General features: G+C 49.6%; 1 protein-coding gene across 2 annotated transcripts in view; it reads left to right on the forward strand.

Annotated features, from left to right (window-relative positions):
* STXBP1 (syntaxin binding protein 1) overlaps positions 1-13296 on the forward strand; it is a 63915-nt gene that overhangs the window by 24142 nt on the left and 26477 nt on the right. For both annotated transcript variants that reach the window (XM_030535836.1, XM_030535835.1), the window contains exons 2-6: positions 1199-1248; positions 1870-1951; positions 5330-5406; positions 6918-6996; positions 10236-10339. In XM_030535836.1, coding sequence (XP_030391696.1) covers positions 1199-1248; positions 1870-1951; positions 5330-5406; positions 6918-6996; positions 10236-10339 — 392 coding nt within the window. The remainder of the gene's footprint in view (positions 1-1198; positions 1249-1869; positions 1952-5329; positions 5407-6917; positions 6997-10235; positions 10340-13296) is intronic.

The raw sequence follows: 13296 nt of genomic DNA on the forward strand, positions 1-13296 counted from the left end.
ATGAGCTTTCTGAGGGCTCTGGAATACCCAGCCTCACTTGGGACCTGCTCCAAAGCCCACTGAAGTCAATGGGCGTCTTTCCATTGGTTGGCAGCGACCGCAAGGCCCATCAGTCGGATGACCTCAAAGTCAGGGAGAACAGGGCTCTGTGGCGTAGTGGACTACCTTGTAGCTGAGCATCTCCAACATCCACAGCTCTGGGGCTCCATTTCCTTTATGGGAGAATTTCAAACTTTTTTGTTTCGGTCCAAATCAGAACAAAACCCAATTTTGCAATTTCAAAATCCTCCATGAAATGGGATGATCTTTCTCTGCCTTGCTCTGCCTGAGACTGCATAGCTGCTCTTTGAATGGGGTGGGGGCTGGGGAGCAGTGGTGTCTTTCTATTACAATAATCCCGTCTCCCTTTCCTCTCTCTCCTCCTGTCTCGGTCAGACTGCTTGTTCTGCTGACTTGGCATGTCCCACAGCAGATTCTTTGTGTTCCCACAATTTCAAAATAAATGACACTAGTGCTGTCCTCAGGAAAGGAGCACAAATCAAGTGCTGCTCATTGGCCCCTTGAGCAGGATGGATGCAGATGCCCAGAGTGCTCAAATGGCCCTGCTGCAGCTGCCTCTGGAATGGCCATGAGCCAGCTCTTACCATGTGACTGATCCCAGGCACAGCAGTTAGAGGTCACAGCCTGGTTCAGAAGTGGTGGTAGCTCAGACGGTGTAAGAAAGTCTTCAGTAGGGAATTCACTCCTTCTTCCGGCCCTTCCGCTTGTCATTCACACGGATCCACTCACTGACAAGCAAATGCCATACCCTTAGACATCACCTCTGGGTGGGGAGCACTTTAGAGGCAGTATCATGCACTGAATACAGCACTGGAGTGGAACTCAGGAGACCTGGATTCTATTCCCAACTCTGATACTAGCCTGCTGGATGACCTGGGACAAATCCACTTCCATGCCTCTGTTTCCCCACCTGTAAAATGGGGATAATGGTACTGACCTCTTCTGTGAAGTGCTTTGAGCTCTGTAGATGAAAAAGCTGGGTGTTGTTGTTATTATTCCCTGCATGCAAGCAGAGTATTGATCAGCCTGGCACTCTTGCGGCCAAGGAGGATGAAGCTAGGGGAGTAAAGGGCTCAGTGCCCAGGACCCTCAGAAAGCTGGTGTGAACTAACATCCATCTTTTCTGCCCCTTTTGCAGAGATCATGCATGATGTCATCAGGAAGGTGAAGAAGAAGGGCGAGTGGAAGGTGAGTGGGGGGCGACAGAGAGAGTTGGAAGGGGGCAGGCAGGAATATGGAGGAAGGGGTGGGGTTGGAAGTAGCCTGGGAGTTGCTGACCCAGTGGAGGGCAATGAGGCAGCTAGAGGGATGCTAAAATTGCCAAACATGATGAGTAACGTGTAGCACCAGCCCTCCTGGGGATCCTGCTCTGGCTCCGTGCATCCCTCCTTCCAGCGGTGGCTATGGGGCTGCACTGCAGTCAGTTTGCCATACAAGGATGGGGAGGCCAAAAGAAAATGGCTGAGGAAAAGAATGACACCTCTCCTGGCCCGTTTGCCAAACGAAGGACAGGACTAGCAGCAGGTGCTGCAGGGCGTTGCAGTAGGACATTGGCAGAGTTCTGTGGCAACCCAGAGCCCAGTGTGAGTTTAGCTCTAGGGAAAGCTGGGTGTGCTGTGTGGCGGCACTGAGATACACTGGCAGAGCGGTATGGCAGAGGCCTGCGTGTGGGCCCCTTTGCTATGCTGGGCCAAGTCAGGGTCACTTTACTGTCAGAAGTGCCGAATTATAGCAGGTGCAACCTGATGCCTGATCCCCCCGGACTCAGTCGCTGTGCTGCCTGCTCACTCGGTGTCTCTCCCGCTCCAGGTGCTGGTGGTGGATCAGCTCAGCATGCGCATGCTCTCTTCCTGCTGTAAGATGACCGACATCATGACGGAGGGGATAACAAGTGAGTTCCATGGCCCCTGACACTCCCATTCTGCTCTGGCTGGCACTGGGAGACAGGTGATCAGGAGGAGTTGGGAGACCAGCATCTTCCCATGGCAGCTTATCTCACTCCACCCATTGCCCCCATTTTATTCTGAATCAGCTGCAGTGCTTCAGTCTGCTCATCTGTCCTGGACAGGGCTTTGCCACTGGGCCTCACCAGGATCTCACGTATCTCTCTTAGCCCCCGGCACACTGAAAATGTTCCTATACAGCTAGTGAGTTTCGAGCTTCATTTCTTCCCCAGGTGGCCACTATGCCCCTGGATAGATACACTGGGCAGACTATGCCAGTGTGACCCCTTAAACTCAGGAGGCAAACGGATTGTGAGTCTCTCTTCCACTGAGCTATTGTTACTAAGGATATTTGCATGGCTGTATTGCCGTCATTCCCACCGGGAGGTGCAGTATTCCGTGGTAACCCACTCGGTTGTATGTCAAAGTCTCATTGTTTGTGGTGAGATTTTTCACCCACTTCTCTGAATGACTCACCTGGCTGGGATAGCACGAGGAGCTTGTCTCTTGGTGTTATTTCAGTTCCTGGTTGCTGGAAACCTGAGACCTGACATCGTTTTATTTCAGCCCCATAAATAGCTCTCGGCGAAATTGAAAAAGCCAGCAGAAAAAAAATGTAAAACACAGATATGGAGCCATTCAAGTGACTGGCATTTGACCAAAGGATGCTGGTTTTCATGGCATTTGCCCCAACACACAGCCCTATTGCAACATGACAAAAATTGGATCTAGGGCCTGATTTTCCTCTCCCAGCAAGTTTACACCAGGGGTAACTCCACTGACTTCAGTCTGGGTTGCTCCTGCTTTACACCAGGGCAAGTGAAAGCAGAACCAGAACTGAGTGTGGGTGATGGCAAGAAGCTGTAGGAGCAAGTGGGACTCCCAGGCAAACAAAGATCCTGTTATGGGAATGCCCCCAGAATAGTGACCAGAGAAAGGTCAGTACATTCTGAACAGCACAGATTGGAAGCTAGTTGCTGCCAAGCCTGCCCCTTCATCGTATGCATGTACAGCACCTAGCACAAAGAGGCTCTGACCTCAAGCAGATGCTTCTAGGCAGGAAGGCAATGGAAACAAATCTAATAGTCCTTACTGGGCCTATTGAGGCTAATGGAAATTTTGCCCCCAAAAGGACCGAGTAAGTTATGATCTTCAAGGTATACTGATAGATCCACCAGACTTCCTGTGGGATGTGGAGTGAGAAGCTCCAGATTGAGGAGTTAGTTTGTTTTCAGGGTGGAAAAAGTCGTTTCAAGGAGATCCTTTCTGATATGTTGTAACGTCTGACCATGGCTTATTTTGATCTTGACAGAGTCATAGAAATGTAGGGCTGGAAGAAACCTTGAGAAGTCATCTAGTCCGGCCTTCTATGCTGAGGCAGGATCTAGTAAATCTAGACCGTTCCTGCCAGGTGTTTGTCCAGTCTGTTCTTAAAAACCTCCAGTGATGGGAATTCTACAACCTCTCTTGAAAGCCTGTTCCTGAGCATAACTACCATTATCGTTAGAAAGGTTTTCCTAATATCTAACCTAAATCTCTCTTGCTGCAGATTAAGCCCATTGCTACTTGTCCTACCTTTGCTTACAGGGCCTGATTCTCCTCTTGTACCACAGTGACTCCATCAGCATGCAACTCCAGATTTACACCAGCATAAAGGGGAGGAGAATTGGAACCAGATAGCAGTTGCCAGCTGCAATATATATTGGTCCTTATAAATCCTCAGCTGATGTGCATTGCCACCGTTCTATTGAGGTCAATGGAGCTATGACAACCTACAACAGCTGAGGGTCTGCCCCCAAGAACAGCAGGTTGTGGTCCAACATTTGTTCAAATGGCACCAGGCCCTGAAACTTCAATGGTTCTTCAGAGGTTTGGGCTAGCACTATTTCCTGCCTCATTATTTTATTTTTAACACAAAAAAAATTGGATTTTATCACTAAAGATCCAGATCCTGATTTCCCCTGGGCTTCTGCCGGTGCTGAGGGTCTGGGCTTCTACTGGTGCTGAGGGTCATTTAATCACAGGGGGTTGGAAGGATTGGGGTAGCTCACGTGGGAAAAGGAACTTCTGCAGCTCAGCAGTGCAGGAGGGTCTATGGAAGAGGTTGTTTTGCAAGGGACCAGGTGGCTCAGCGGACTGGTAGCCAGATATAGAACTTTACCGTGCCACTGGAAGTGGTCTTGCTGATAGAGAGAATGTGTGAATTGATGCACAACTACTCGTCCACTTTAAACATATTCTCATGTGAAACACGGACCTGTTATCTACAGCACATTAAATAGCTTGACAGTTTCCATTTGTGACACCTATGACTATTGCTGGGCATCAGGAGGCAGGGCCGGGTGTCCGACGTGTAAGTTGGGGCAGTATCAAGGCTCATCTGATTTGCACCCTACTGAGATGAACTGGTCATGTAATCTGTATGTCTGGGACCCATCTATCAAAACAAATTCTATATTCTGAATTAAGATCTGGCTACAGTCTATATTGCGTGGAGGGCAGATGAAACACTTCAAAGATTCTCTGAACAAAATTTGCACAAAAGGAACATTTCTTACCCAGGCTTCAAGCAACTGGTGACTAACCCCATTGCATGGTGCCACACTGTAAGAGTGGTTGGCCACAACTTCGAGAAGAACCATCTTGAACAGCTCAAGCCCAGCACCACATACACAAACAACGTGCAGGCCAATCAACACAACCAGGTGACCTTCCCTGGATAAGGATGAGGTTCCTTGGGGAAAGCTGGCACATCTGCCTCTGGCACAGTCTTGTCTATGAACGGAGGACTCCACTCTCCAGAGCATCTTTCACAAGTGTTATGATTCAGGGGGAATAGTAATAAATATATTTATAGGATGGAAAGAGCTATCACTAAAAAAATCAACCCTTGGAAAAAAAAAAGCTTCTCCTGGACAGGTCCCAGACCCTACAGTATCCCAGCTGTAATGCGCTGAGCAGTTCCTGTACAATACAGTTGCGCTTTAAGGGGAGTGGCTGTCTTGCAGAATGGAGCAATAAGCACCATGGTCTCTAGAGTTTACTGTCCCTTTGATCCTCCCCTTGGGGCCATGGTAGGAGCAAGCTAATGGCTGGGAACCTTTTCATTTGGGTGTTGAGAGGTTGGTGGAACCACAGCTCTTCTGTCATTGGGATTTGCTGTGTTGATTAGGCATGACCAAAAGGCAGTTATTAGATAAGAGAATCTAGGTCACAGCGATACAGATCTATACACAATATATAGCTATATACAATGAAAATAGGCAGCCCCTCTCCTGTCGCCTGTTAGACCAATCCCCTGTGTCTTGGTTGTGTTTCTTGTGCAGTTGTGGAAGACATCAACAAGCGCCGAGAGCCGCTCCCCACCTTGGAGGCTGTGTACCTCATCACCCCATCTGATAAGGTGACTCTCCAGCGTGGGAGTGTCTTGTACCGGGTCTGGTGAAAGCTAATCATGTTTGGTTGTAGCATCTGTGCCAAATGGGGTCATTGTCAGTGCCAGGATAAGAATGGATGGCAGTGCCCTAGAAGGCACTTACAGGCATCAGCAATGATCATTAGAGCTGTGCAGAGGAAGGAAATTCAGTTTCACAAAAGATTTCAGGATTTGATTGTTTTTTTTCCATTCCAGTTTGGAACAAAGCCCCAAAATATCACAACACTCCGCAAAAGAAAATTCTGAGAAAAAAAGTAGTTTTGGATTGATTGAAACATTTCATTTCTACACAAACACGTAGTACAGTACAAACTAACAACCCCCCTGCCCCAAAACAAAAAGTTGTTTTGAATGTAATGAAAAACCAAAATGTTTCATTCTGAAAATGTCAAAACGAGACGTTTCAACATTTCTGGAATCCTTCCCTCCCCCACTCCGTTTTTCTCCCAAACTGAAAATGTGATGAAATCAACATGATTTGGTGAAGTGTTTTGATTGGGATGGGAAATAATTCCATCTGCATTTTTCCATCCAGCTCTAAGGATCATTTTATAACCAAAATCGTGCTGTACCAACTGAGTTGCTGTGGGTCAGTTTAACCTCATTCAGGGGAGGCTTTGAAGCCTTTCTGGCTAATGTTGTGGTACTTGAACATAGTTTTCACTTGTAAGAGACGACTGGCAAAATTACAAGCATGTCCTACGGTAACAGAGCTCTGCTCATGCTAAGTGGGTGAAAACAAACACTGGGCATGGGGAAATTCCTGATCCTATCACACCAATTGTCCCTCTAATCCAATTTCCTGTATCTTATTACGCACATAAATGTTAAATCCTTTATTTGAAACGTACTATGCTTTTTGCTTCAGTAATAGCAGTGCAGCAGAGTAAGGTACCTTGCACTGGTAGGCCTCCAGTCGTGTGAGCTTGCACCAAGCAGGGTACAGCCCAGGTCTGTTAGACTTCTTAGCAGTGGCCAGCTGGAAACCTTGCACCATGAGTTTTCTAACAGCAGTGCTGCGGGACTTCAGCGGTGTGAAATTTATCACAGCAGTGCCCAGCCAGGGCGTGGAGCAGTGCGAGCTTCTCTCAGAGAGAGAAGCAGTCCTGTCCTCCCCTCGTGTTGTAAAGTGGCACGGTCTGGGGTGGAGATGTTCACAGCCAGCCAGGGGATTTAGCCATACAACTGCCGTCAGAATGAATTAATCTCAACCTAGATCATTTATCTTAGTGCTGCCCCAGAATTTCTTGGCACTTCAGCTCCTGAACGCATTGGACTGAAATTTACAATTGAGATGGTGTAAATATCTGTCTCCTAAGCCAATGGGTCAGAGCCAGTGGATGATTCCCTAGCATGGCACACATTGTGATTACTGAGACCGGCCAATGCACCAACTGGGTTAAGTGTCTAATGATGCTAATCCTGATTTGTGGTGTCCAGCCTCACGTCAGCTTTTCTTTTTCCTTTTTCTCCTGTAGTCTGTCCATTCACTCATCAATGACTTCAAGGATCCCCCTACTGCCAAGTACAGGGCTGCCCATGTCTTCTTTACTGACTGTAAGTACACTGCCTCCATTTCTCTGGTGCCTTGTAGTCTGGGCTCCTGACACACTGTGACTTCCATAATGCAAAGGAGATGCGAGAGCATGGCAGGAAACAAGCAAGACTTGCACGTAGGAGATTTGCGGCAACCTTTGCCTGAGATTTGTAAAATGCCTTGAAGAAATCCTAGAAATCAAAGCTGGGGAAAGCCCTGTACATGAATCCAACTCATCCCCCATCCTGTGCAAGGTTTTTCTCTCTCATATATGTGCAAAGACGGTGTCTAGTCTAAGCTAAATGACTCATGCAATGGAGCGTTCACCAGTTCCCACGGGAAACTACTGCACACTCTAAATAGGCCTTATTGTTAGGAAATCTTTCCTATGTTCAGCCTGCGCCTGCATTCATCCCCTTGCTCTTGATCACCCCCTCTCAGGGCAGGGGTTTCTGGAAGGGAATATTTCTTCCAAGAGCCCTTTTCTAGCTGTTCAGGGCTAAATGCCCTCCAGATATGTAACTCTACTGAAGTCAGTGGAATTATGCCAGTGATTAATTTAAGTCCCACGATCCTGATTCTCTGTCTGTTACCCCACAATTACATTGGTGGGACTCCCTTGACTTCATTGGAGTCACATTTGCGTAAAACTGGTGTAGTAGAATGATGCTTCATGGCCCACATGCTTAAGGGCACTGCTGCATTTTTGCACGGGACAGTGTGGGTCATAGTCTGCTCTGTTATACTGGTGTAGATCTGGAGCAGCCCCCCTAATGTCAATACCATCACTCTGACATTACACCCTGTCACGGAGATTAGAATGCGTCACTCTGGGTGTCATTTCTTTGCACTGTTTTAGGAGAGAAGCTGGCGGGGGCATAGGTAAGTGGATTGCTGCTGAAGTTGTCCCCAGAGGCAGAGAGAACCCAGGTTGGAGCTAGTGCAGGGGACAGGAGATAGTTTACAAAGGAGATTTTGGAGACCATGTGAGATTATTACCCAGTGAATAATTTCGTAGCTAGGAAATTTCAACCAGAGCAAACAGCATTAGATACAATGGTCTCAAACCAAGGTGCTCCATTGGTCTGGTGAGTGAATTTGGAATTTGGAAAGTTGAAAAGACTTCCTCTGCTCATCTGCAGTATACTCAGCCACCTGCTCCCCTGGCTAGAGAGGACAGAACAACCTCCCAAGGCATCAACACTTCAGAGCTGATTCAAAGCCCACTGAAGTCAATGGAAAGATTCCCATTCCTTCAGTGGGGTTTGGGTCACTTCCTTTATTTGCTGCCTACGAGAGAGCACTGATTCCCTAAATAATGGGAATTCCTCCTCCCAACAGGTCATTCCAAGGATGCAGAGAAGGACATTTCACTTCCTCTCTCCTCTTCAAGTAACTGCTTTCCCATCTCTCCTCTCACCCTTTCCCCTTCTCTGGAGTCTATCAAGGCAGGATTAAAGGCTCTGTGGTTTTAGCTCAGTTCTGAGAAATTCTGGTCCTCAGGGACAGCTTGATAATTTACAGGGCCCCAAGGAAAGGCGCAGCCCCTCGCTGGCAGAGATTGCTGCCCCGCCAGTCTTTTGTCTGTTTTGATGGCAAGTTCTTTGACACAGGGGCTGTCTCTCACTTTGTGTTTGTGCCACACCTACCACAATAGGGCCCTGATCTCGACTGGGGCTTCAAGGCTCTACTGGGAGAACAATAGTCTAGCAGCGTAAGTAGAGGCCTAAGAGGCAGGGGATCTGCAGTAATAGAATCATAGAATATCAGAGTTGGAAGGGACCTCAGGAGGTCACCTAGTCCAACCCCCTGCTCAAAGCAGGGCCAATCCCCAATTAAATCATCCCAGCCAGGGCTTTGTCAAGCCTGACCTTAAAAACCTCTAAGGATGGAGATTCCACACCTCCCTAGGTAACCCATTCCACTGCTTCACCACTCTCCTAGTGAAAACATTTTTCCTAATATCCAACCTAAACCTCCCCCACTGCAGCTTGAGACCGTTACTCCTTGTTCTGTCATCTGCCACCACTGAGAACAGCCTGGATCCATCCTCTTTGGAACCCCCTTTCAGGTAGTTGAAAGCAGCTGTCAAATCCCCCATCACTCTTCTGTTCTGCAGACTAAACAATCCCAGTTCCCTCAACCTTTCCTCATAAATCATGTGCTCCAGACCCCTAATCATTTTTGTTGCCCTCCGCTGGACTCTTTCCAATTTTTCCACATCCTTCTTGTAGTGTGGGGCCCAAAACTGGACATAGTACTCTAGATGAGGCCTCACCAATGTCGAATAGAAGAGGATGATCATGTCCCTCAATCTGCTGGCAATGCCCCTACTTATACAGCCCAAAATGTTGTTAGCCTTCTTGGCAACAAGGGCACACTGTTGACTCATATCCAGCTTCTCATGCACTGTAACCCCTAGGTCCTTTTCTTCAGAACTGCTGCTTAGCCACTCAGTCCCTAGTCTGTATCAGTGCATGGGATTCTTCCATCCTAAGTGCAGGACTCTGCACTTGTCCTTGTTGAACTCATCAGGTTTCTTTTGGCCCAGTCCTCTAATTTGTCTAGGTCCCTCTGTATCCTAGCCCTACTCTCCAGCATGTCTACCACTCCTCCCAGTTTAGTGTCATCTGCAGACTTGCCGCGGGTGCAGTCCATGCCATCCTCCAGATCATTAATGAAGATATTGAACAAAACCGGCCCCAGGACCGACCCCTGGAGCACTCCGCTTGATACCGGCTGCCAACTAGGCATGAGCCCTCCCCAGCTCTTCCTGTGCAATGATGGGCAAATCACAACACCTCTCAGATCACTGCACCTGATCGGCAATACAGAGCTAATGCTACTGATCTGGCGTGTACGCCATTCTCTTTGCCATGGTCTCTTTGCGCTTCGCAGGGAGGCCAAATTCACGAACAATGTGCATGAAATGCTTTGCGATCCTGGAGAGGAAAGTGCTAGAGAAGTCCTTATTAACGCTACAGCGCCCGCTGAGTGTGAGCGTGGTTCCTCACTGGTCTGGGGGTCCCCAAGGAGACAGTTGTATTGCTGGTCCTCGGGACCATAAGCACCAGCCTTAAGAGTGTTTTGTGGGCACTGGAATGAGGCCAGCCACCCCTCTCTGGATTTATCGGGGCTTTTCTCAGGATGGGTTTGATACCTATGTGGTTGGTTTTGACCTTGATTTTGGCCTTTGGGTATGAGGCACTCAAGGATTTAAAATTGCTGCTGAATGTTCTGGTTCTCCTTCTCTTCCCAGCCTGCCCCGATGCCCTGTTTAATGAACTGGTGAAATCTCGTGCGGCCAAAGTCATCAAGACCCTGACAGAAATCAACATAGCCTTCCTTCCTTACGAGTCCCAGGTGAGTCCGGGACAGGGCAAAAGAGCAGCGATCAGCCTAGCACGCCTTCCCGAGGAGACCCCGAATGGCACAGGAGGGTTGGAAAGGAAAATGTTCTAGGTTCGCTAGCTGGGGGCTATTGCTCCATGGAGTTTGCTTTGTAGCTCGGCCTTGGGTTCCCTGGAGGAGGAGAGTTTTTGGAACAGCCTGAAATGAGATATTAAATTACTAACACCCTTTTCCCAGGGCTGGTTCTTTACCTCCTGCCCTGCTCTCGCAGCCCTGTCTCCCTCGATTATTTCTCAGGTCTGATCCTTGGTTGTGTATTCACCCTGTGCTCCACCCCCACCCCATGGCCCATCCCTGGTGGCTGTCTCCTTGGGTACCACCAGGGATGGGCCAATGAGTCCAGGGCACAGGAGGGGTGAAACTTTGTGCCATCTGCTGGGGAGCAGGCCCTTGTGCTGTTGGGGGTTGCCCACGTGACTAGGAACAGATGGCAGTCAACCTTCAGAGCCGTTAACTCTTTGAATCCCAAGGGTTGCAGGGATTAGCCTAGCTGGCCAAGCCAAATGTGCCCTCGGGGAATAAAGCTGTGCCAGCAGCTGACACCAGGACTTGGCATCTTCTTATCACGGGGTTGTTGGCAGGGACAGCATTAGCAGTACTGGCCCCAAATCATTTGGTTTCCCCTCCCCTCCAAGCCAGCTTCTCCTGCTGCAGGGAAAGGATCGGCTTGTGCTTCGCCTCTCCTCCTCTGCCTGCTCCTTCTGCCAGCTTGGGGGTGGGTGTTTACACTGAGAGGTTGATGCTAAGGAGAGAGCTAGCATGGTCATGGCGCCAGGGCTGGGAATCAGGAGACTAGAGACCTGATTCCATCCTACCCGTGACCTGCTGCGTGACCTCGAGCGAGTCTCTGCACCTGTTTCCCCTGCCTTTTCTATTCGGAGCGTCCGTTCTGGGAGGCCGGGATATGTCTTTTCCTGGGTCTGATTGTGTGTGAGGCCTCTGGGAGGCCCAGCGTGTAACTGGCAGGCTGGAGAAGTGACCTGACGTGGCATTAAGCCACCTCTGTGTTCTCTCGCTTCTGAGCTGAAATGTAGCAAGCCCCAGGTAAGCACAGAATCACGGCATCCACCACAGCCCCATCCCTTCTAGCATCCCACCCTGCCCCCAGCATGCCCCCTCGGCCAGAGCTTTTGGAGCAGGCCCTGTGGCAGTCTGACTCAGTTTCTGCAGAAGGGGAATTCTCCCTCAGCTAGAACCAGGGCTTTTATGGTCCTGTTACCCTTGCAGCAGCATAAAAGGGGCATATGCAGGAGGGAAAATTCCTCACTCTATATCTGTACAGCACCTAGCACACTGGGGCCCTGATCTCAGTGAGGGTCTTTGAGCAGCGCTGTACTATAGCTAATAATACTGGTTGTAGGTGAGCTGCTTCAGTGAGATTTACTGAAAATATGTCATTAGGATTTCAAATGTCTTTAGAGAGGGGCCTGAGCCATAACCCTAGGGCCAAACATCTCTGAGCTCTGAGGGGGCATGAAAACCACATGCAAACCCAGATCCACCTTTTGCAAACAGCTCCTCTCTTTATAACAGGCTCAGGACAACCCCTGGATCCAAACACCCTTTGAGAGGTTTGAAACCTGGACCCAGACCTGAACATTCTCTCTCGGCTTTGCGAGTCCGAGCCCTTTGTCCTTGAGCCCCCGTGCTGTGGTGCTATATTGTTGCAGTTGGTAGGCCCTTCTCCGGCATGGGCAGCATATTGCTGGGGACCCAGGCAGCCGCCTTGCTCTGGCTCTGAGTGGGCACAGGGGAAGTGTGTGACCGCTGTCAGGGAATTCATGGGGAATTTCCAGCCAGCCAGCTGCGTCTAGTTAAACAGGAGGCTCATCTGAGAGGGGCAGTTATCTATGATCCCTTCCTCTGTGGTTGTCCTCGCCCCCTGCTCCATCCTTCTTTGTCGGCTGGACCCCACAGTGGTTGTTTTGATTGCCCATCAGCTGCTGCAGCGCCATCGTGGGGTACGTTGGCATTAGGCGACGACTTTGCTTTTCACGCAGCCCTGAAGATGCTTCTGTGATGGCCACTAGCTTGGCCAATACACCGGGGACTGGACTGGGGCCCTCTAGAGCCAAAAGCACGAGCTGCTAAATCTCCTGGGCTAGCTTGGTAACCTACCTTCAGTGGACTGGGCACAGAAGGAGAATTGTAATACGCATGGACACGGCTGGCAGGGACGGTGCCATGTCAGAATGGGAGAATTAGCTGACAGCAGCCTAATAACAAACCTTTACAGTGCTAGACCCAGGGTGGGTCCCCTTCCCTGCACCCCTTCCTTGTGCCTTGGAGACGGGAAGAACAGACCCCTCCCAGCAATAGACCAGCGTCATTCCATGAATCATCCAGCAGGCAGCACACGTCAGCGTCAAGCGCCTGCCCCTCACCTCCCCCAAGCCCGTACTTACGTACCTGTGATGCGGTGCCTTGGCCAGTACATGTCTCCAGCCTGCTTGTGTTTGCACCAAGGCCTAATTTTAGCCCAGTCGCCAAAGACTTTTGAAGGGGACTTGGTCACATGAGCGTAAGAGGCCGAGTCACTCAGGCATTCGGCTCAACTCAGGGGGGCTGCTGGGAAGGGATGAGGTGGGGGGAACAGGTTTGGAGCATTCAACTCAAACAAGCTACCTTCTGCCTGGCTCTGGGGAAAGCTGACAACCCCTCATGCTTTTCAGGGTGAGCAGAGGCGAGCTACAGCATTCCCCCTCCTTGCAGGAAAGCTGGTGCTTGTGCCCCAGGCTGTGCTGAACATGCTCGGCTGTTGGCTTTCCCTGCAGACATGAATCAGTAATGGGTTGGGTGTTGCAAAGTGCTGTACGATGCCTTGAGTCAGACAAGAATTAAAAGGAGCATTGCTGTAGATGGGAGGCTGTATTGCCTTGTGAGTAGAGTAGTTAACGGGGACTCAGGCG

This window comes from Gopherus evgoodei, chromosome 16 (genome assembly GCF_007399415.2).
Source record: "Gopherus evgoodei ecotype Sinaloan lineage chromosome 16, rGopEvg1_v1.p, whole genome shotgun sequence".
Lineage (NCBI taxonomy): Eukaryota > Metazoa > Chordata > Testudines > Testudinidae > Gopherus > Gopherus evgoodei.